We start from the raw sequence: 25,370 nt of genomic DNA, 5'->3' as shown, positions 1-25,370 counted from the left end.
CTACATTGACTACTTATACTTCAAACTATGTCAACTAATGTGTTAAATACTATGCGTAAAACAACACTGTTGACTACTGGTTGAAATACAATTTGTACTACCAAATTCATTACTTCTACTTCTACTTTGTCGACTTATACAAAAAAATACTGTTTACTACTAAGTTGACTACTTATACTTATATTACATTAAATAGTATTTATACCACCACGTCCACTACTTAGTTAAATACCATGTGACCTATGACATTCACTCATAATACGTCTGCTTTATTAATTAATACATTAACTACCAATAAATCTAGTTTGTCAACTACTATGTTCAATACTACACTGATTACCACATTAAATAATATGTCACCTACCACGTGTCTACACACAACAACTGCAGTAACACACGAGTGCTCTAGGGCGCCTGTTGTGTACTCGGTCTACACAGTTTCCAGCAACATTGTGAGTCATAAAAAGTGGATTGTGTCGCGGCTGCTGGTGCGAGAGCGAAGCGGCTTTGTGTGCGCAGGTCTTCATCATCAGTTATTCGGGGCGTCTGGGAAACAGAGTGGATCTTGACAAAATGATTCCTCAATGGGAGAGGGGCCTCATTAGCATGACAATTGTGGGAACTGCACGGATCCACTTTTCATCAGCACTGTAATAGTTCACTACACAAGTCTGCACTACACACAAGTACACAACATCAAACACTTTTTTTTTTTTTTTACTCCTGATATTGATTGTGTATTTGAAATGTTACTTTTATTGTCAAGTATGTTTCATTTGTTCATGTCCTTTCAACAAGTATACGACCATAACTATATATATAAATACATATACATTATATAATTGTTCTTTCATGACAATATATTTTTCTCATATTGGACCATCCTATTGTTGTAATAAATAACAAATCCGAGTTTATTTGTTTTCTACATTTTTAAGATAGTTCTTGTCTTTTTTTAGTAGCTTAATTTTCGCTAACTAAACTTGACAGGTTAGTTTTACTACTACGTTTAATTTTAATTTCCTTTATTTCTGACCTGGATGATGCCGAACTTATTATGTTAAATGTTTTCTTATGGTTGAATATTTTTTTAAACACCTGATGCGCATCAACAACAGTGTATTCTTATTATTGATAAGTCTTTCAATGTTTTTTTTTGTGTTTTTTTATTATATTTGTGTGTGTTCCTTTACTTTATACGTGTTTATTAATATTTTCGTTTTTAATTTCTATAGTTACCGCTAAAATATGAATAATATTGTCAGTAGTTTTCCTTTTAAATGATCAATGATTTAATTACCTATTTAATAGTTTTTACTTCTTTTTTTTCACCAATCGAATGGTCATAAAACAAAAATAATAAATATTTCTTATTTCTCAGGGTTTCTCGTCATATGATAAATAAAAAAAGTTCAGTTTCATAAAGGCAAATTATTTTTACATCACAAAAAGTAACGACAGAGGAAAAAAACAAACAAGTTTAAGTAAAATATTCCTGGAAAATGTTATGTTTTTTATTCAGATGTTGACTAAAAAGTTCTGCTTTGTTTATCCAGTGTTTTGATTGAATCCCGACGCGACTTATTTTAGAACTTCCACGGTCCTGGTCCCTTTAAAAGCTCCCGTCCCAATTAGAGGCAGACCCCGCCCCCCCACACAGACGTCCCATGAGTCATAAAGTTTGATGTCCTGCCCAAACTTCAGCCGCAAACTTGTTTTTCTCTCCAAGTGAGCTGCTGAGATTTTCTGTCTGCCGTGATTCTCTCCCTGGAACTCTCCCGGTCGGGAAAACTTTCCGTCCCCGCACTTCCCCTCGTCGTCCCTGGGACTAGTCCTGGACCGGGCCGAACCCCGGATTCCGGAGCATATCTGCGCTTTGTTGCTGAAAGAATGAGGGAAAGTGGGACAGATCTCAGCTAAACTTCTCACCTGCGGAGTGAGCCGCCTGCTGACGTCACTTTTTTCTTCACTTCTAAGAAATCGGGTTTTTTTTTTTAACTTTTTCAACTTCTGAACGGATTTTAAAGTCGGGAAAAAAATGGATCCGAACCAGCACAACCCTCCAGCGGGGCACCAGATCGTCCATGTTCGGGGGGACTCGGAGACCGACTTGGAGGCGCTTTTTAACGCCGTGATGAACCCCAAAAACACGATCGTGCCCCCGTCGGTTCCGATGAGGATGAGAAAGCTGCCGGACTCCTTCTTCAAGCCTCCGGAACCAAAGTCCCACTCCAGACAAGTAAGCCCCCCCCTCAATCTCCCCCCTCCTCACACACACACACACACACCTTCCGTGTCATTTCCCAGAACCAGCCGGGCCCAGAACCCCGGTGGGCCTTAAAAGTCTCGAACCTCCGGGGCCTCTGGTTCTGGCCCTTGAGTTGTCGACACTTTTGTTGTTTATGAACTTTTATCAAAAGTTTTGAATCTGCTTTAGATTAAAAAAAAACTAAAAAAAACTTTTCAAAACCAGTTTTTACTTCAGAAACTCTCGAACCGGACCGCGCGACTTGCAGAACTTTTGAGGTCCAAACACTGTTGTGCGAGCTTTTCCAGCAGATATTTGGACCAAGAAATCATATGATTGTTGACCCCCCCCTCTCACCTCCCCCACCCTCATTCCGTCTCCCACAACTGTTGCTTGTGGTCGATGGAGTTTATCCCGCAGTGCGCATGCGCCCCTTCCGCCCCGCAACTAAACATTAAACTTCGAATAAAGTTACTCTTTAACGAGGTTAACGCGAAACTAGAGGGAGAAAAAAAAACACTTGTGTGATGCGCGGTCATGCTTTTCGTATTTGAACGCAATGTTAGTATATTTTCAATAAAAAATGGCACAAAAAAAGTGAACACAGACGTAAATGTGTATAAATAGAGTCAAACGATTTTTATAAAAGTTTACCAAACAGATTAGTTGTCAGTTACTATGAATCACGGTGACTCACTGGTTTAATGACCCGGATGGACAAACTCGATGACGAGACTGTTTTTTAATTAAACTTTTTTGTTTGTTTGTTTTATCAAGTCAGTTGAACTGTTGAACAACTTGCTTTCAAAATCACAACAACAGCAAAATACAGCATTTTGAGTTGGATCAACTTTTTCTTTCCCTCAGTTATTCATTACAACTGTGACTAAACTGCTGTCAACCCCAAGTTAGTTTGTAAACACCGTATGAATAATGATAAAGTAATCCAAATAAATGGTTGAATTCAGAATCTTCTTTAAACATTAAGGTTAACTTCAGCGACATCAATGTTATTTGTTTACATTTTGAACTTTTGTGTTTGGCACAGAGAATGTATCTCGGTGGCGCCACCTATGGGGGCAGATGTTTGAGCTTGCGATGGTTGGTTTGTCGCGAAATATACCTTTCGCTAACCTTGATAACAAACTACGCAATGTTTACTTTGAGCATCTATCTGATGGTAACGATAGCGAGAAATTAAAATGGTGGCCAAACTACTTTATTTAACTCTGAACTTGATTCACTCAAAACCGACTGTTGTTACTCAGATCAAATTATGCTAACGGGTAATTGATTCATCCAGTTGCTAGCTAGCCTAGCTTCACCCAGTATGTCACAACAAAGTATGGATATAGTTACTTCTCTCTATAAACATGAATAAGTTTATTGTAATAATTATTGTTTTTATATTACAGTTGTTACGAAAAGTTTAGTTTAAAATGATCTCAATTATAACAATTTTGGTTTCTTCTAGCGGTTTAGCTAGTAATGCTAACTCCTAGCAGCTAGCGGTTACCATTTTTGAACTGTGTCGCTTATTTAAAAAAGATTCTAAGATATTCCCTCAAAGGTTTAAGTTACGTTTACTACCTAGCTTACATTAAAGTCAAATATCCAATTGAAATGTATTGTAGCTCGGTGCTAACTAGCATGTTTTTAGAGTTCAAATGTAGTTTAAAACATAATTTTCACTTGATACAAATGGTGGACCCCCCTTTGTTAAGACTTGTCACTTTATTTTTCAGGCGAGCACTGACGCCGGCAGCGGAGGATCCCTGACCCCCCACCACGTCCGGGCCCACTCGTCCCCGGCCTCGCTTCAGATGGGCCCCGTGTCCGGCAGCTCTCTGGTGGGCATGATCCCGCCGGGCGTGTCGCCGCAGCACCTCCGCCAGTCGTCCTACGAGATCTCGGACGACGTTCCTCTGCCGCCGGGATGGGAGATGGCCAAGACCCCCTCCGGTCAGAGATACTTCCTCAAGTGAGTGTCTGCGCTACTGAGATTCCTTCAAAATACTTGTTTTTATGATACCTTAAGCCTCTTGGTGTCGACCAGAGAGTTTTGATTCTCAACGTGAGTCTTGACTTTTATTGCATTCCATACGTTTATTCTGCTTTTTATTACTTAAAGCAATTCCAAGATTCTCCAGCGAGTTAGAAAAACACTTTCACTTGATGAAGTCTCTGTGTTATTCACTGTAACGTTTACTGTTATGCTAGCAAGACCGCTAGCTGCGCGTGATCACGCCAGAGCTTCGTGGCTAACTCAAAAGTACATCACAAACTCCTATGCTAAGACGTCAGGCAAGGCGGAAAAATACTTGGATCTAGAAGAAACTTGTTGTTACGCATTCAGACTTGATTAGGGGGTTCAAGCTAATCAAGCTAGGGCTAACATTAGCGTCTACGTTTTGTGGGGACGCTTAGGCGGCCATGTTGGTTGCTTAGTGTTGACTGTGTGATGACGTCTTAACCTGACAACGATATCGAATTCTTCTAGCAATAAATTCAGTATGTTGGTAGTTTAACGCCTCATGACTGTCCTAATTTTAGGGCCGACGAGTATTTTTTTTGGAAGCGTTTAATTTCCATAACGTTTCATATAAAAGGTAATCTGAAAGTCCTGCAGAACATCTGATCGAGGGGCGCAAACTGGCTGTATTAAAGTTAGACTTCCTTTGCCCTGGTTTATCTAGAAGTTAACATTTTCAGTACTTATTGAGATCCCAATTCTTAAGGGTTCTGGGGAAAAAAGCTTAGAAAATGAGACCTCAGAAAGAAAAATAACAGACAAAGAATAAATATAATATTTTTAAATATGTTATTACATTTTGCGTGTGTATGTATGTGTGTGTGTATATATATATATATATATATATATATATATATATATAATGAATGCCACTGGTGTGTAATAAATAACATAAGGGGCCACATAATAGAAAAAAAAACATTTTATTTACTTTCTTCAGGTCTAGTAATTACATTTTACATTATTTTGGATGAAATGTGTAGAAATGACTATTTAATTGAGAAATTCTCACTCAAAAAAATCCAGCAATAAGAAGGAAAATATTTTTAAAACTAGTGGTTCATTAAAAAAAAAGAAAAAAAATTGTTTTTATTTCTGCCCTCACCCGGGCTTCTTGAATGAAGTCGAAAGGGCCGTAGCTCTGTTCGGGGCTGTGGTCTTGACGTCTTCCACGTTCATCACGTGACGGCTTCACTCCCCGCCTTCGCTCGTTCCACGAGTCTGCAGCAGGCGAAGTGTGGAGTGAGTCATGTGGACACACGTTCAGGATCTTCACGGACCCTCCAGTGGTGGCGAGTGTAACAAAGGTTACACATGTCACACCCCGGAGTCTGCGGCAGGACAACAAGTCTGGTCGAGGGGGAGAAAAAAAGAGCGACTACTGCTGCAGTTAAAATTGTAGGTTATTAAATCTGGTGGTTTCTGCTAACAAGTCTTCAGAGGGACGAGTGCTGCGAGTGTCGGGTTACATCAGAACAAGCCTCCATTGTGGCCTCGTTCAAGCCGGTCGTCCCCGAGTTGCGATGCCTTAAAACTAGAGACGTCGGTCATGACGGTGCGTCGGCAGATGTCGAGAAGGTCTTGCATCTGGGGAACATCTGTGGAGGCTCTCTTGGACTCGGACAAACAGGCGGGAGGGGGGGCGGCTCGGTTCGGGAGCGGCGCTCCAAGTTTTTAGAAGTCGTCTGGTGACTGTTCCCTACGTGTCCTTCCGAGCTGAGTCACCCGAGCCAAGAACCCGGAGAGCTCGCCACAATAAAGGCAGACATTCGCACCACAGAAATGTTGTATTTGACCACCACAGGACGTCCGTGTCAAGGATTTCTACTGCTTTAATTGAGTCATGAATATTGTTGTTTTAGTGATTTTAATATAGACCCACGTGTGTATCCACTTCCTCCATATACAACTTAAATCTGAACAAAAATATCTAAACCATCTAATACTTTAATCTTATATCTTTTTGTTTATCATTAAAAACTGTTATTTAAACTAAAGAATGATTTAAAAATGTAATTGCAATCCATTATTGCCTCATAAATGTAAGGACCTTGTTAATTTAGCTATTAAAACATAATTTAATTGGCATTTTCTGCAAATATTTCAATCTTTCCAATCATTTTCTTCTCTACATCACAAGTGATGTATACTTCTTATGACCGTTTAACGTTGGATTTTCACATCTTTGGAATTTTTAATTGTTTCGATCTGCTTCCGAAGAGTCAAAGTTGTTGACGGCGGTAAACAGTCGTGTCCTCTGTGTCACCGTGGAAACGCCAGTCAACAGTCTAATCTCTGTCCAACTGATTTAGTCCCGATAGCGTCTGTGCTCGTCCTCGCCGCACAGATGTGTGTGTAAACACCATCCTCTGTTTATGCCCAAGTAAAGACACAAGTCCAGAAGACGACTTCCACACGCCTCAGTCCAGATTCTGGGTCTGGATCGACGGCAAAGTGACTCCCCCACCCTTCATAAGCAGACTTCGTCTTGACAGAGAGGGTGGGGGTGGGGGGGAGGGTCTTATGTTTCACCTGAGGTGATCACTTCACTCAGGATCCTTCTGCCGACCCCTCTCTTGTCCCGACGTCTCCTGGAAGAAGGGGAACTCCTCCCTTTTGTCCCGGCAGTGGAACAGTGCTGTGTATTCACACTGGTCTCATGTGAGCGTCTGAAAATAGACGATGAAGCGTAAAGATGGCAGTTGCTCTTTACGTTGAAGCTCTCAAAGGTTTTTAAGGACGGAGTTCACTTTCACCCCCGATCTTCCTCTGACAGAGGAATTTTAAAAGTTACTAGTTTGACATTGTTCTTTTTTATTAAGCCATTTTTGACAGACGACAGTTTATGGATTTTGATGACAACGCTTACATCGCAACATGGTTAACTTCACCACAAAGCTACCGTCACGCTTAAGCTACAGTGATGACAAAGCTAACATCAAAACATGGCTAACTAAACGACAAAGCTACTGTCACGTTTAAACTACAGTCATGACAAAGCTAACATTGCAACATGCCTAACTTCAAGAAAAAGATACCGTCACGATTAAGCTACAGTCATGTCAAAGCTAACATCAAAACATGGCTAGCTAAACGAAAAAGCTACTGTCACGTTTAAGCTACAGTCATGTCAAAGCTAACATCAAAACATGGCTAACTAAACGACAAAGCTACCGTCACGTTTAAGCTACAGTCATGACAAAGCTAACATCGAGACATGGCTAACTTCTCGTCAAAGCTACCGTCACGCTTTAGCTACAGTAATAACAAAGCTAACATTGCAACATGTCTAACTCCACGACAAAGCTACCGTCACACTTTAGCTACAGTAATAACAAAGCTAACATCGAAACATGGCTAACTTCACAACAAAGCTACCATCACGATTTAGCTACAGTAACAACAAAGCTAACATCGCAACATGGCTAACTTCACGACAAAGCTACCATCACGATTTAGCTACAGTAACAACAAAGCTAACATCGCAACATGGCTAACTTCACGACAAAGCTACCGTCACGATTTAGCTACAGTAATAACAAAGCTCACATCGCAACATGCCTAACTTCACGACAAAGTCTGCTAACATCACAACATGGCTAACATTTGGAAACCGCACTGCAGAATGACACGTGTTTTCTGAAATTGCAAACTTTTTGTTACAAGTTATCAACGACTTCCTGCTAGCAGTGATGTGATGTGATGATGTTTCTCGTTTTGGTCCATAAAAGTGAGAAAAGTCAAACGTGATCTCCAGTTGTTGGGGTGGGATCACCTTGCTCTGTGGTGGTTGGTGGGGGGGGGGTTCAGGGTTCTCTCCCTGGGTCATAAACTAATGAAGGTTTCTAATTTAGGCTCACCGGTCAACCGGGAGGGGTAATTGGTGTTTCCGGGCGCTTATTAAACGCAGCTTTGAATGAGCTTTTAGTCCGTGGGAAGTGGACCCGAAGCCATTGGGGCGGGGGGGGTCTCGCGGGGGGGGCACCATTGTCCGCCCTCGGGGGCAGGTAGAGCTCAGTGCTGACTAGATTGGATTTTAAACTGTTTAGGTTGTTTCCCACGTCAGCGCCTCCACACCTAAACTCAGACGTCACTGATGGTCACTTGATGACCATATCCATCAGTCACTCAGGGTGATGAGAGGTCCCCCTGCCAGAGTGATGTCCGATCCACTCCTCTTGTTTGTCCTCATTTTTCTTGTTTGTTTGCGTTGTCATAGTTGGATTTACTTATTGAATTCTAGATTGATTTAGTGTTTAGCTGTAGTTTTTATGTGTTAATTGTTGTTGGTCTTTTGTGCTTATTTGGTCTTCACTTGTTGTTGTTTGTGAACCATGTTTGTTTTGTAGGTGTTGATTTCTGTTGCCTTGTATTAATATGTTGTAGATTTCTGACGGTTTTCTTATTGACAAGTTGTGTAACACTTGTTGTGGCCTTATTTTGGTTATTTGAAAGACTTTTATTGTTCCGCTCTTCATTTATTGTCAGGGGTGTCGCATGTTTATCTGTGTTTAGACGTTTATTTTTAATCAACGTGTTGTTTATTTGATCCGTCTTGAGTTTATTGTGTTGAAATGTTTGTGTGTCTGTTGGTTTGCTTTCATGAGATACGGCGTTTAAAATGGTCAGAATATGTTTTGTCTGTTGATGAGCAAAATAGTTTGTGTTGTTACTCAACAGTGTCTTGAATTGTGATGAATTTGTTTCAGTGGTTCGATGATAATGTGTTGTGATTCTTATTTGTGTGTGTGTGTGGTAGTGTTAATTATTGTTAAAACAATTGTGTTGAGTTGCATCTTGTTTAAGTGGTTTCATTTACTGATTTTAAAGTAGTTTAAATGTGTTTTTATGTCGATTCAATTGTCGTTTGTTGGTCAAATCTCCTCTGACGTGGCGGGTTGGTTTTTCCGAGTTCGAGTCACACCGAGCCGCTCAAGTCGAGTCACAAGTGGTCCAGTGAGGAGCAGGTAGTGAGTCCGTGTGAAGCTCCGAGAAACTTTGTGTTTGACAAACTTTTGCTTTATTGAGCGCACACAGACAAGAGGCTTCCTGTTCCACTGGGCCGTCAGCTCGGTACACAAATGACTGTGAGAAAGTCGGGCTGGTGTTTACCCAAGTCTTGATGTAACACCTCAGTCCCAGACATCAATGCCCGCGCTGTCACCGGGGGCATCTCCACAGAGACCCCAGAACTGTGTCTCCAGTCCGCACGACCCGGCGCCAGGTTTTCACGGATGAAAGCGCCGGCTGTTTGTCGCTCGTGGACACAGATATCGGGTCTTGGTCGGGTTAAGTTCTGATGCACGAGTCAAGAGCTTTAAAGCGTCAAATGCAAAGTTTAATACTCAAATATGAAGTAAGTAATATTTGTAGAGCGCTTTTCTAGACCAGGGTCACAAAGCGCTTAAATAAGGTAGAAGTTACCGCTAGCTAGCTCTGTTTGTTTGTTAGCTGATGCTAGCTGGGACTGGTTTGCTACCGATATTGCATTTTAAGAACAGAACCTGGTTTGCTTTCAGTTTCACCAAACCCTCTTTTCTCCAATGAACTAGTAAATTGTTTTGAGTAGAACTTCCTGGTTTCAAAATAAAAGTCGCTAAAGATCTTCCGCTGACAAATGTGAGCCGCTAATCTACTCCGCCGTGATTGTTTGCTAATCTCCAAACGGCAACATCCCGACACTTCGTTAGGAAGCGACATGATACAAACCCCGTCTTCAAAGCAGAACTTGGAGCCACAATGGGGTCACAAGGTCGCCCGGTAATCTGGCTTGATGATGTCCTGCTGATGAAGAGGCAGCCGAGCATCACCGCTAGCCTGATGAGCTCCGACCTCCCTCCGTGAAGTCTCTGTGAGCCGGAGTCACGCTGTTCCTCAACCTCTCGCGATCTTTCCCGACACGGGTTCACCTCGACTAGAACCGATCGCCGACCTTCCTATTAGCTCCGGATGAATCACATTAACTTTTTACACGTGACTTTTAATTCTGTATTAATTCCGTTTCTACTATGAACAGAAATTTTGCCTCTTTAGGGGTCAAGATTTTCATCAGATGGTAGCATTTAAGCTAGCATCGTTAGCATTTTAGCAACAGGTTAGCTACACACTTTTTTTAGAGTCCAACGTTCATGGCTCAGAACGACAAAATACCTACTAGAAGTACATTCCTATTACATTTGTAGTTTAGGGAATGGTGTACTTTGAATATACTTATTTTAATTAAACTATAGACTTGTAGTGTATACCGATAAACAGTAAAGAGATTATTATACTTGAAAGTGTGCTTCTGTTTACTAAGAATGTTCTAATTTACTCAGTATCGAATGACCTTTAGTACACTACAAGTACATAAACGTTAGTTGTGTTATCAGTTTTATCTTGCCCTTTAAAGTATATACTTTATTGAATATTGTTTTGATTGTTTAAGGGCTTTGTGACCCTGGTCTGGAAAAGCACTATACAAATTAAAAATGACTTACTTACTTACTAGTATGTATACTTGACAAAAAGTACATTTCAAGTTTTGCTAAAAGATCTCGCACAACATGGCGCCAAGTTTTCGTCCTCCACATGTCCGTCACGGATTCGTCGTCTTGTCGTTGATATTATTTAATAAACAGGCCGTCGGCGTCCGGACGAGAGACTTAAAAATAACTCGCCACGATTATCGAGTCTCTGTTTATTGCAGCCGTCAGTCAAGGACGAGTCAGCGGGTGTTGATGGAAACTAGACTAGTTTTCTGAAGCAACAGGAGAGGGAGAAGATGGAGTCTATATTGTCATGAAGCCTGTCTGCCCCCCGGGGGTTGTGGGGGAGGGTCGGGGGACCCCACCGAGGCTGCCGCGGTGCCACAGACGTGTAAAGACAACAGCGAGCAGTTGTGACTCTAGAGGTTGCGGATCATCAGCAATTCCTGCCGGCAACTGGTGCCTCCGCCCGACAGTTGGTCGCACTTTTGTTTCTGCGGCGCTCCGGCAGGAAGCGACGTATAGCTCACGACCATGTTTGGTCGGCGGCCTCTGAGTGAAAGTCAATACGTGAACGTTGACCAGAGATTTAAAGATCTTCTTAGAGTGGTTTGTGTCACTCGATGTTCAGATTTGGAGTCGACACCCTACTTTAGAACTTGACATCCTAACGCATTAAACTTCTTCTAAATTGAACGAAATTCATCTTGTAATTTTCACTTTTTCATCACTTTTGGATCAAATATTTTCTTTGTTTTCTTACAAAATGGAAACTTTTCCAAACATCATTCGACTTATTATAGTTTTTGTTACTGTTTTTTACAGTGATTACATATTTGAGATACAAAGTTTTACCTGGTGGTTTCAAAGAGTCACTTAAGTTTATTGTAAGTTTGACTTGATTAAACCTGATGTAACTTATTGAGACGAACTCGATTAGAAAACGAATGTTGACTTTTGCTATTTCAATACAAAAATTTGACGTCCAAATTTGACTTCCTGTTTCCTAATTTCTGACCCATATTTTTTCATTATTTATTGTTTATTTATGACTTTTAATTGTGTTTAAATTAGTCTTATCTTTGACTTTGAACTAGAAACACAGACTTCCAATTTAGACTTTTTGCCTCCTTGTTCTGACTTCAGACCTTTTTTTTTTTTTTTCCTTCTTCTTGCATTTGACTGACGGGTTTTAACTTCTTATGTCATATTCTGACCTAATGTCCTACTTTACAAGTTGACCTTTTGCCCTCTCCTTATCATGATCTTTTCCTTCCATGTTCTTAGATCCTAATATTTTTTTCTCGATACCACAGTTTCCTATCGTCTGATTTCTGACTTTTATTCTGAAAATATTTCCGCTGGATTGACCGGGCGAAGAGGTTTTGTTCTCAAGGCGCTCAGGGTCGTGGATCCGAGGGGGGGAATGTTCTGCGGCTCCCGGCACTTGTCGAGGAACTTTCCAAGAGGATTTTTATCAGTGAGTCACTGATACTTGGACGCTCCACTTTCTGCAGGATGTCGTCCAGGCCTCCTCCTCGCCCTGCTCTATATAATGCATGTCATAGTTTCCAGAGTGGGAGGGAGTCCGAGGAGGGGCGCCGAGGGGAGAGGGAGGGGAGGGTGGGCTCAAAGTGTAACAGGACCACAGCAACTGGTTCAGCCAATGGTGTCGGTGTGTGTGGGGGGGCTTCCGTAGATTTTCCCTCTTTCTCCGCGGTGGTATCAGCCGCTCCTGTGACCTCTGTTTCTCAAGGGGCCCCTCCGGTCTGAGCAGCCATTCCGCCCCGTTTGTGCTGTTTGTGTGTGTGAGGGCCGGGCGGGGAGGGGGTGAGGTTGGGGGTGGATTTGGCAGCTCCTTTGATCAGTAAAGCATAAACAAGAGGGGGCTTCAGAATGGGCTGTATTGTGTTGAAGAGGGAGGAGGGGTGTGCTGAGTCAGGCCTCTCTCTCTCCCTCTCTCTCTCCCTCTCTCGCCCGGGACATGGCAGACTGTCCGGCTACCGAACAACTCTTCAGCCAGCTGTTCTGAAATATGACCGTAGACCACCTTATACTTTGACCATCCCGAGTCGATGGACGATGAAACTGCAAACCACGAAACTCACGACAATACAAAAGTACACAAACAATATGAACATGTTGATGTTCTATTGATCGACGCATTTGTTCTTGACAAAAGTCACTTTAAATCTAAAGTCATTCCTTTAGTTCCGCATTCCCTGTTATTAAAATATATATATATTTTGCTTTTAACTATTAAATAGAAAATAATAAAAACATGTACACGACGAAATCTAACTGTTTAGAATTTAATTTATTATTCTTTTGCCTTTACAAACATTTTGCTTGAGTTCAATTGGTTTATTTTTTTCTGGAGAAATATTTAAAAATAATTGTCTAAACTCTCAGGTTTTAAAATTGTCAACTCTTCTTTTTATATCAAAAACAATTCTTTTGTTACAATTTCTTAACCGGTCGCGATTTCCGTGTGTACTTCTTGAATCATTTTTATATTAAGCAAGTAAGTATTTTTTATTTGTATAGCGCTTTTCCAGACCAGGGTCACAAAGCGCTTAAACAATCAAAACAATACTCAATAAAGTATATACTTTAAAGGGCAAGATTACTGACTATTTGATCCATCTAACCATTCAAGAGTTGACTTTGAAAAGTGACGCGTAAATGAGCTTCATCAGTAACATTCGACACTCGTGGCGTCAACATCCTCCCGAAACAACAGTTGGGTCACATGGTCCGGCTCTAGGGGTCCCCTCAGTCGGAAACCAAAACAACAGCGGCGGCTCAGTGACGGTGCTCCAGGTCGTAGCTCAGTCTGCCGCTTTTGTGGAGCAGGTGAAAGCTTTGTAAATGTGGCGCCAGATTGTTAAAGCCCCTGACACTCCACGGTGTCCGAGCCGCTTCCAGGAAAAAAAAAAGAAAAAAAAAAAGGGGACCCCCTGCGTTGAGCCCTGGGACTGACCCTCCCTCAATGGAGAGGGTCCTGCCTGGGAGAGGGGGCTTCCTGTATTAGCCTTCCATCTTAATCAAGCAACAAGTACCAACAAAGCTCTAATTATCAATGCCTTCACACAACGCAGCAGAAGACCCTCCTCACCCCCTCCTCACCCCCTCCTCCTCACCCCCCCCCCCCCTCCTGTCAGGGCCAAGAGGAGCCGTAAAATAGATGGAGCAACATTGTTTGATGTCACAATAGAAGCCTCCGACCTGAAGAACAAATGATCAACAGTCACTCACCGCATGATTGTTTTGACAGAGTCGCGTCCACGCGGCCGGGTTTTCACCTCAAAGTGTCTTTTTTTTTTTTTTTTTTAAAGCTCCCGACACAAACAACCCGACACAGTCTGGACTGTGACACGGGTTTGAACGTTCACTCTGTGATGAGTCTGGACTCAATTTTATTTGTTATTTTATATAATAATAATAATAATAAAAATAATAATCTCTATTTATATAGCGCCTTTCTATATATATATATATATATATATATATATATATATTAGTATGTAAGTAATTTTTATTTTTATAGCGCTTTTCCAGACCAGGGTCACAAAGCGCTTAAACAATCAAAACGATATTCAATAAAATATATACTTTAAAGGGCAAGATAAAACTGATAAAACAACAGGAGATCAGAAAATCAAGGAAAAAAGCCTTTGTATACGTGTGTATCAAACAAAATAGTTTAATTTTTAAAAAGTTTTCTTAACTACATATAATAATTAACGTCCCGTTTTATATTGTTGTTTTATTTTTATATTTGTCCATTACTTTTTCTTATATCTTCAAGCTGATATGGAGAATCTCTAAATGTGTATCAAACTAAAACGTTTTGATTATTAAAAAAAAGAAAAAAAGAAGTAATAATAATAATTAAAAAAAAGTTGTCTTAGCGTCATAAAATAATGTTCTATTTTATATATATATATATAATAATATTAAAAAAGTGAGATACTTTTCTTATTTCTCGCTTTGTCAATTATTTCATTAATCATATTTAATTCAATTTTATTGTATCCTGTCATCGACATTCTTGTCTTGCAAGAACACTGACAATAAACATGTTCTGATACTGACTCTAGTTCTCTTTGAATATTTGACACCTGCCTCCTTCACGGTCACTTGGACTTAAATGTTCGTCTAACAAATGTTTACGTTAAAGTGTGATCTGCCTCCTCTGACTCGTCTCTCTCTCTTCTCTCCACAGTCACATCGAGCAGACCACCACTTGGCAGGACCCCCGCAAGGCCCTCCTCCAGATGAACCAGGCTCCGCCCCCCAGCACCGTGCCAGTCCCGCAACAGAACCTCATGAACCCGGCCACCGGTGCGTACAAGACTCCGTCCTTTTTCCGTCGTAGAATCCGGTCTAGTTCCTACTTGTCACTTGGACTCGGTGCAGCTGGGCTCGGGTTGTGCTGCAGGAATTTGCCCGGGGTGCGGTAGGCCGGGCGGTAGAACGTGACGGGTCCTGTCTGACATGTTTGGGAGGCTGCGTGAGTCACAGTCTCTGCTGCGGACCTTCTGTCAGTGACGTGGACCGGCTGGTTTTATTTGACGTGCGGCGGATCTGTTGTCGGATGTAAGGCTGACGGTCCAGAGCTTGGAGTGAAGATCTTGCAGGACGAGCCAGTTAAAATAACTTTTTTTAAAGTTTTAAATCACGTTGAAACCCTTTGGTCACACCCCCTGCTTAATTCCACAACACACCTCTAGGGGGCCACATTGACTTGACTTGGGTGTTAGCCACTGTTATTAGTGATGGTCTGATGAAGCTTCATGAAACAGTGTCAGGTTGTTTAGAGGTCAGTAGGTGGCGCCATCAGTTTCAAAGTGACATGATGTTTCATTAGAAAAGGAAAAATGGTGCAGAGACCGCCATCTAGTGGACTCTGAAGATAATGACATGCTTCATGAAGCTTCATCAGACCATCACTGTTATAAAATGAGCAATCGTTTGATTCCGTCTTATTATGCAAACCAAGTGTTGCAAACCCAAAATTAGAGAAAAATCATTAACCCTTAATAACTATTTTTGTTGTTGACTAAAAGTATTCTCACACCTAAGTCTAACAAAGCCATGTGATGTGCACTCCTTGGCAGAGGTATTTGACCTCCAAGTGCATTTATTGTTGGCTTCGTTTCTCTTGCAAACGCAGAAGAATCTGAAGGTGAATCTAAAAACAGACTTTTAAAAAACACATTTAAACCCTCATAAAACACACTCGCTCATCACGGACACGCGTCACTGTTGTGGTCTTCTGACTCCTCCCCCCCCTCGCTGCAGGTCCTCTCCCTGAAGGCTGGGAACAGGCCATCACCTCCGAGGGCGAGATCTACTACATCAACCACAAGAACAAGTCCACCTCATGGCTGGACCCTCGACTGGACCCACGCTACGGTACGAACGTTGGCGCCGTACGGCATGTATGGACGTCCCCCACCCGATTACAGTTAAAACCCGTTCCTTTTTTTTAGCCACAGCTAGCTTACTCGGCACTTTGTTGTTAGCATTAGCCTGTTGGCTGTGGTTAGCCGTTGTGGTTGTTGTTGTTAGTAAAGTTGATGTTGTGTTGTTGTGTCAAGAGAAAAGTGGTTAAGTTTGTTGGTGAAACTTGCATTGAAAACCGACCAGTCGTTTGTGTCGTGAATGACGACAACACAACTGTCAGGCAGGTGTGTGTACTATTAGAAAATTCAGGTACAGGTGTGTATTTCTCTCTCTTCTTAAGTAAGAAGTTCCAAATACATCGGCTTATGAACGATACTACGAGGTCGGGTTCTTTAGAGACGTTGTGAGTGGATTTTCTTTTCAGTACCATTTAAGCCGGCGTCGGTAAAGACTCACAACATTGATTTGTGTGCTCAGAAGTGACGGCAGCCATCTTACAAAGTCGCTCTGTTCTGATGACTTTTTAACAGAATGAATAACTAACTGCTCCGTCAAAAGTTTAGTTTTACATTGTGTACTTTCCTCCCGCTGATCACTTCGTCCATGTTGGATTTTCTAGACTGTGTTTTTGAAATTGTTGAGCTGCACAACAACCCCCTTCTTCCCCTCCTCCCCCTGAATCGAGCACCTCACCTTTTGTCGGCCATTTTAGTGTCGCAGCAGCTGAGTTGGTCATTAATCCTCAACAAAAGTGCGACACAAACGCAGCAGTGTGAGTGTGGTGACGCCGGTGTGTTTGTGAAAGTGTGAGCACGGCAACCTGCATGTGGTCCCTGGACTCTTGCGGCGGTTCCCCCAACTAGCTGGGACAGCTCAGTGCGTCGAGAGACGACTTTAGAGGATTTACAAGTCTTGGACGCACAAGTCTGCTGACGCAGGGGGAGAGAAGTTAACCGTTGCAGCGCCGAGTCTCGCACCCAAGTGTGTAACCGCCCTGTGGAGGGCGACAACGTTGTGTAGCCAAACTACACTCGCCAGATCTACAGCCTTCACCTCCTGCAGCTGGAGCTAGAGTTCGCTTTTCTACGATGACGTACATTTAATTCATAAAAATGAGAAAAAACTAATCCGCAAAAAACGCATACAAAATAATTGTGTCTAATAAGTAAAATAAGTTAGCTTTAAAATAATATATATATATATAACGGAATAAAATACTTATTTGGGGCAGATTACAGATGATAAAAAGTGTCATATGTTGTAGTTCAACTCATTTAATACCTGTGACCCCTATTTGACCCCAAGATACAAGGATTTGGACTCATAATGAAAATCAATTTCCTGCAAAATAAAGGTTAAGATTGTTATAACTTTAAATTTTCTGAAGTTTATTTAAGGAACCATTAACTTAACGTTAAAATGTCCTCAAAACCAATAACATGTAATATATAAAAATGGAATATGATTTGAAAAATCATTACTTACTTTTTTACTAGTCATATTAGCATTATATTAGTATATTTATGGATATGATAATAAAAAACACTTGTTTGTTTGTCATGACCCTAAACTGGAAACTCAATAATAAAAATAAAGGGTTTTAACTTTAGATGCTTATTTTGCAGATTATTATTGTACAAAAACACCCTTATGTATAAAACCCAAGTTTGATTCTGACATCCTTGTCCACTCCTCCTCATTCACTTCTTTCTTTTGCTTTCGTCCTAAAAACTTTTACGCGGATACTTCAGCAGGTTTCGGTCACGGTTGCTTCTCACGTCTTTGTGGGTTTTTCGGGGCGTCGTGGAGCCGAGCGACGCCTCGACACCAGCCTTGTTGCGTCTGCTTCCCCTGCGTGAGGCCCAGTTCGTTCTGCTCCAGACAGACCCGGTTCTCTGCCAGACTCTTTATTCTGCCTCCAACCCCTAATCTGTTCCAGACCTATTCAGAGAAGAGAAGAGGGAGGGAGAGAAGAACAATCTCCTCCTCCTCCTCTCTTATCGGAACTCCTTCACTCCCACTGTCAGGAGAGAAGCATCTTCACTTTTCCACCGTCCTGCTGAGATGGTCCGTGGAGGGTTTAAACGAAAAAGTATATTAAGATACTAAAGATCTATGTGTAATATAGAAGGAAATGTATAGAGGAAAATTTACCAAAAAATGGATTTAATTAAATAAAATAATATTGCAAAAGTTGTATTTTATTGCAAAAATATTCCAAGTTATTTAATTGAAATTGTAAGTAAGTAATTTTTCTTTGTATAGCGCTTTTCCAGACCAGGGTCACAAAGCGCTTAAACAATCAAAACAATATTCAATAAAGTATATAGTTTTAAGGGCAAGATAAAACTGATGACACAACAGGAGTTCCAGAAAATCAAGTAAAAGCTTGTTTAAAAAAAGTTTAAAAAGTTGATGTAATCTTTAACATACAAAATATTTAATGTTTTCTTGTACAAATGTGTATAAAAAGAGTGTCAAGTAAAAAGAAGTAATATATTGACTTAAAAAAACATGTATACTGTGTATGTACAGTATATGGATATGTGTGTATGTATATACAGTATATATATATAAATAGTGTGTGTGTGTGTGTGTGTATATGTTTGGTAAACGTTTAAATTATTACAAAATAATAATAAACTATACTTGAATCAAATCCAAGGACATCATTTTCCCTCAAAATTGTCTGCAGCAGTAAAATATAAATGTAGCCCAAACTGAAAGTACAAATCAATAAAGAAAATCATTAGTTTTTATTGCTCTCTGGTTCCTCTATTGTCCCGATGAAGTCGTTGAGGGAGTGACTTGGAGGAACTCCCGGGACACTCCTCTCACCTGCCTCAGGTGATCCGCTGATGCTCTGATAAGCCGCTCGTCGCCGGCTGCTTGTTGCTGTGGAGAAGCGTGAAGAAGACAAAAGGCAGACGGCCTCAGCTTCTTATCTGTGTGGGCCGCAGATATCCACACCCGTATGCGTCGCTGACACACACGCATACAAAACACAGACACACACATAACACAGTCACACACTGACACGCTGATATCTCCGTGGCCCTGAAGTGAACTCGTCCTTATTCCAGATACAGAACAGGATTTTTGTGTTTGGTCTGTGTCGAGCCTTCGACCTCGCAGCTGAATTTTTGTAGATCGCACGTTTACACACTTGCTTACACACTTGCTTACACACAAGTGTTGTGAGGCAACTGAACCTTCAACCTGTTTTCTAGTTACGCCTCCATATATCGAACATTTGTTGCTACAGTTTTTCTCTGTCTGGTTATCATCTTCTTTAACTTATTCTTTTTTAAAAATGGTGTGAAATATTTTCACACATTTGATCTTTTAAGGATCATTTATCCCCTTTTTTTCAGTCATTTTCTCATTTCAGTCCAACTTAGTGAAGTGAGGTTGATAAAGGCAAGTGGCGCCGCCCTGCTGGACAAAAGTCTCCACACACACACACACACACCCACGGAGAGAGATGTGTTGGATTGAAAGGGTGTGTTGTTACGTTGGTGTGTGAGACCCCCGCCCGCCTCACACACCAACGTGAGGGGTCTGACCCGGGTCAGGACCAGATCAGACGGTCAGAGCTGGTGTGTGTGTGTCTGTGTGTGTGTGTCTGTGTGTACACTTAACTTTCACCATGTCGATCCTAAAAGATAATCTGACGCAGGAACCTGACTGTCCTGCAGCTTTATCGTTTTGTGTTGTTGTTTTTTTAATATAAAATATTGTGTAGCAGCTTGTTGTTATTTATTTGTCGCTGCTGCTCAACCCAGGTGTGTAGACATCAGTGTGTGTGTGTCTGAGTGCATGATCTGGATGTTGTGTAACCGGACGAGTCCGTTTGTCACTTCGATCCAGGAACAAAAGAGAAAAGTCTCGATCTCGGAGGATCAGGTCTTACAGGAACCTGCCGCTCTGGATCCGCGTCTGAGTGGTTGGTCTCGTTTGACTCGGTCCATGTTGTGTCTCCGCAGCTCTGAACCAGCAGCGGATCAGCCAGAGCGCTCCGGTCAAGCCGGGTCACCTGAACAACAACCAGCTGAGGCTGCAGCAGATGGAGAAGGAGCGGCTGAGACTGAAGCAGGAGCTGCTGCGGCAGAGACCCCAGGTGAGGACCACCCCGAGTCGGTGCACCTTTTTTTTTTTTTCAGATGCAAGCCGCCACCCAAGCGAGTCCCGTGACTCATCCGTGCAAACTGGATCACTTCCTGCCGCCCACGAGTTCACAAGTTTACTGAAGGTTGTTTCACAACTGCTGCAGATTTATGGCACAGAACGAAGTCAAAGTTCACGCACACCTGACGGGTGACACCTGAAGGAAGTAGTTATGAAGTTGTGTACTCGTTGTGCGCTCGCTCAGTTTCAGTGAGCACTGCGAAGAGTTACACACAACAATAGATGTACGACAAACGGACGAGAAGTCGTTCAATAAATCGCTCAAAATAAACGCACAACACCAGACGACAACTGAGAAAATCATTACTACAACAAATGAACACAAAAAGATCAACACAACAAGATCGTGAACACATTATTCCTTGTCAATAGTGACGCCACTACCAATACACAAAACAAAGAACAACAATAATACATTACAAAAATGAATGAACACAATAATGACAATGAAATGCAACAACAAAGTTGAAAAATGCATGACGACAAAACGACACGCACTCGATCGCAACAAAATACTATTAAAGATGAGAAAAATGCAACGCGACGACAAATGTAACCATGTAGGGAGCTTAAATGAGGCGGCAACAGGAAGTTGCATCCAGAAGAACTTCCTGTCGTGCAGGAAAAGACGTGGTGACTTCACGTCCTCCATCTTGGCGGACGTTCAGGAAACAATAGTCGTCCATGTTAGTTGTTCCACTCTGCGGCGGGAGTTCCCTTGTTTCCTATTATTTGGGTCAAAAGGAAAATAATAAAAGGAAAATTGTTTTATGTAAGAAAAAAAAACAAAGCAAACCTAATTATTTGTATAACGTTCACTTATTTGAATAAAACTTTAAAGACAAAACAAAAGCGTAAATACCAGAAAGTTGTCTTATAAGTTTTTCTCGTCCGTCAGGAACTTCCTCTGAGGACTCAGCTGCCCGTCAGCATGGACCAAGATGGCGGCAGCAACCAAGTGTCCTCGCCGATGGCCCAGGACGCTCGCACCATGACGGCCAACAGCTCCGACCCGTTCCTCAACAGGTGAGTCCACCTTAATGAAAGTCTTAATGGTGACGAATTATATGGATCTGTTTTATTTTATTCATTTAAAAAATGTAATTCAAATAAAAGATAATAATTGAATGTATTCTACTAGTTCTAACCAGTTATTTATTTTCTTATGTGTCTTATGTTTTTATTATGTATAAATTCATTTATTTAATTATAAACGGTACGTTATATTTACATTTACATGGGCCTGTGAGTTGTTGCAGTCAGTGAGTGCAATGCAAGAAAAGGATTATTTAATATGAATTAAATATGTAAGATTATCAGTTAATCAAGTGACTATTTGAAATGTGTGTTAAATCTAGATGATTGATTACAGTAAAGTTGTCATTTCCGTACAAAAGTATCAAAAAAGGTGTTTTGACACTTATTCACACTATTTATTTTACTAATTTAATTTCTGATCTTTTTTTTTATCATATAAAAACGTCCACCATCTGAAGAACATTTTAATTATATTTTATATATAATATAGTAATAAAGTAAACGGTAATATGTTAATGTTAACCCAAATTATTGCAAACATAAATCCAGTTTATTATCACATTCTTTTTATATTTTGCTTGCATTTAATGAGTCATTTATATATATTTTAAAATATGTTGTATATATTATTATAGTTTATATATACGTAAAAGTGAAATATCTGAGGTTTTCGATTAATTTTTTTCTTTAAAAAAAAAGGAAATGCTTTTCATTCCTTGTTAACATTATCAAATAAACATTTAATTTGTTAATATTATTTATTATAATGATTTTATTAAAGCATAACGTAGAATTTTTCCTTCACTTCCTGTTTTTTCACGGTTGAAATCTGAAAGTTGTCAATCTGAGATAATGTAATGGAGGCCTGGAGAGGATCATGGGAAAGTGTGAGGAGGAAGTGGGCCGAAGACGGGAGCGATCTGACCCCCCCCCCCCCACACCCCCCTCAACAATGGCCTCATTCACGGCGAGGCTGCGCTCGCATACTTTGCTGCGAATTAGTGCAGACTCGTCAAATGTGGTCTGTTTGTCTCCCTCGGCTGCGAACGTGACGCTCCGTCTTGTTGCCAAACTCTGGCTGGAGAGGTTCAGCGAGTCAAAGATCTGGTGTGTTTCAGCGGGACCTACCACTCCCGGGACGAGAGCACCGACAGCGGCCTGAGCATGAGCAGCTACAGCGTCCCGCGGACCCCCGACGACTTCCTGAACAGCGTGGACGAGATGGACACGGGTGAGTTTTGGGGGAGCGCTTTGGTTTCGGGGGTCGTGGTAGGAACCGACGCCAACACCCCCCTCTCTCTGTCCTCCAGGTGATCCGCTCCCGACCTCGATGGTGACCCAGCCCAGCCGCTTCCCCGACTACCTGGACGCCATCCCGGGCACGGACGTGGACTTGGGCACGCTGGAGAGCGAGAGCATGGCGATGGAGGGCGAGGAGCTGATGCCGAGTCTGCAGGAGGAGCTGAGCTCGGACATCCTCAACGACATGGAGATCCTGGCCGCCACCAAGATCGACAAGGAGAGCTTCCTCACGTGGTTATAGGACGCCATCGCGGGCGCCGCTCCACTTCCCTCCCTCCCCCCCCACCGGCCTCCCTCTTTTGACCCCCCCCTTCTGAGGACCCCTCGTCGAGGACTTCCTGCTTCTGTGTTGTCTTCAAGGCTGGACCATGAACTGACAATTGTGCAAAAAAAGGGTCCCCGAAAACGTTCAGCGGTCCCTGGACCTCCCCCCCTCGCTGCAGCCACTCCCTCGGCACTGGTCGGCTTTATTTAGTTGTTTTTTTATACTTCCCTCTTCAACGAGCCTGGCAACCAAAAATGATGTATTTGAGTCTGAAGATACTGATTTGGGGCGTGAAGGTCGACGTCGCTGCTCGGCTGTGCCAGCAAACTCATGATGCATCAAAAGTGCCTTCAAAACTTTTGGCCGAGCGCCGCAAACAATGACTTGATCGGCATCTGTGAAATCACGCTTCTCGTCCGAGGACGTCTGAGCTTCTTCCCTGTCTCGGCCTTACCCATGATGCTTTGCTTCTGGACAACCACCTATCTCCGAGTCACTGTATTTACGACGGTATTTCACACGCGGTTACCAAAAAACTTGACGTTTTACATTAAGCCGATGTTGTCAAAATCAACAAAAAACGTAAGATCGGAGAAAAGATCGGAAGTCACACGGTTACAAAGTGCAACAATTATAACGTATGGTTCGCGAATAATAAAGAAAAAAAAGTTTGCCGTTTAAGATGCTAACATGTTTGCATAGTCGAGCTACAGTTGTTAACCGTATCTGAATTAAGATGGCTATAAAGAAGTTCGTAAATGTGGTGGAAATGGACGGAAATGTTGCGATAATACGGCGGCTCTGTACGTTGCAAAGATATTGGACTAAGGCTCGGATAATCCGACAAATCAACCAAGGAAACTTCGGAGATACTCGCACATTTAAGTGGCTAACGCCCGATCAGAGCACGTGACGATGTGAAAGCAGTTTCCGACGATCATAATCCGATCGATATATTACGTCTTGATTTGAGTCAAATTTCTAGACAAACCTGTTATTTTGGCTTTTTTCGGCGGCTGCGGAACGGCAGTGGAAAGATGAGGCTAATGTGATTTTTAAAAAGTATGAAATGTAAATAATGTGACTGTAAACAGAGTATTTTTGGTCTTCACTGCTAAACTGAGGTATTTCTAGATATTTCTTGATTATCGTAAAATGCATCCACTACTTTTTCGCTTTTCTGCGTTGAAACACTCCGATCACAATCAACGCACCTTCTCAATCGAACAGTACGTGAACCGCCGAACAAAACAAAAACTGACGCATAAGCATTTTTCCCACATTTGTGATGTTTTTATTTTATTATTTTTATAGCTGATATAACTGTTGCTGTTTTAAAGGTTGTTTTATTTAGATAGTTTGTCTTTTTAAATGTATCAGCTACGATCACACGAACACTTACGCAACACTCCGATGTTATAAGTACAAACACTAAAGACACTAAACTGTCCGAGGATCTTATTCCGACATAAAATCTAACAAAGTGCCGAAGTTTTTAAGCGGCGTTACATTTGCGTTTTTTAGCCGACACTACTGTTCGAGCGTGACCGCGCTCGCCTACGAAGGATGAAACTTCGGAAAAATGTAAATGCGTACTTTAAACAGAAAACTTTAGGTTATTGACGTGATGAAGCTAACTTTTTTCTTTTTTTTTTTTTTTTGCGCAAATTTTGCCGATGCGTTTGAGCGGGTCGTGAGTCACGTGCAGGCGTGCGAGGCTCGGGGTTCGACCGGCGAGAATCGAAACAATCAGTTGCCAATTCCAAAGAATCGTATTTTTGCAAATGACTTCCATTTTTACAATTCCGATGTAAATTAGCCTTTGTATCAATGACCGTATAAGCTAATGTGTTTTTATGACTTTGAGTGACTAACCTGGGGATTTCGTTTCGAACGAGGTTTCCCCCAAACAGACGAGCGACTCTTTTCAGGCGCTCCGACGATTACATCATCTCCGAAAAAAAAAAAAAAAAATACACTGACAGATGCGATCGCGAACTTTTAATGTTTACACTACGATGACTCTAGTTTTTATGCTAACTGACCGTTTTTAGAGAACAACTTTTCTTCTAGACTTTGTTTTTGGAGCTGATTTTAAAGAGGGAGTGATTCAGTGTTGAGATCACGGAACACACGAGTGGTACGCTGCAGCGTCGCAACAGACGGCTGGACATGGCGGCGACGATTGTGTTTGTCGTCTTTAGCAGTAGAACTTCTCACCAAATGTTAAAGGCTGTTTTGTTTTTTTTGTTTTTTTTGTATGTAGTTTTTCAGATGCACATGAAATACATTTGATCTTGTTTTCATAGAAATGTGCATGAACGTTAGCAGCATCAACTCTGTTACATCATATTTGTCTATATCTGCATTATCAAACTTTGGAATTGGCTTGAAATAAAGTGTATACTTTTGTGGTAA

General features: G+C 41.5%; 1 protein-coding gene across 1 annotated transcript; it reads left to right on the top strand.

Annotated features, from left to right (window-relative positions):
* Positions 1-1,692: 1,692 nt before the first annotated feature.
* yap1 (Yes1 associated transcriptional regulator) lies at positions 1,693-25,370 on the top strand. The gene is made up of 8 exons (XM_087795526.1): positions 1,693-2,239; positions 3,994-4,229; positions 14,976-15,094; positions 16,055-16,168; positions 20,146-20,279; positions 21,246-21,373; positions 22,504-22,616; positions 22,696-25,370. The coding sequence occupies exons 1-8, from the start codon at positions 2,039-2,041 to the stop codon at positions 22,926-22,928; spliced, it is 1,278 nt and encodes a 425-aa protein (XP_087651652.1). The 5' UTR covers positions 1,693-2,038; the 3' UTR covers positions 22,929-25,370.

Source organism: Callionymus lyra, chromosome 7 (assembly GCF_982586985.1).
Source record: "Callionymus lyra chromosome 7, fCalLyr1.hap1.1, whole genome shotgun sequence".
Classification (NCBI taxonomy): Eukaryota; Metazoa; Chordata; class Actinopteri; order Syngnathiformes; family Callionymidae; genus Callionymus; species Callionymus lyra.
Note: the sequence above shows the minus strand (reverse complement) of the source record. Positions and strands in the feature narration are given on the sequence as shown.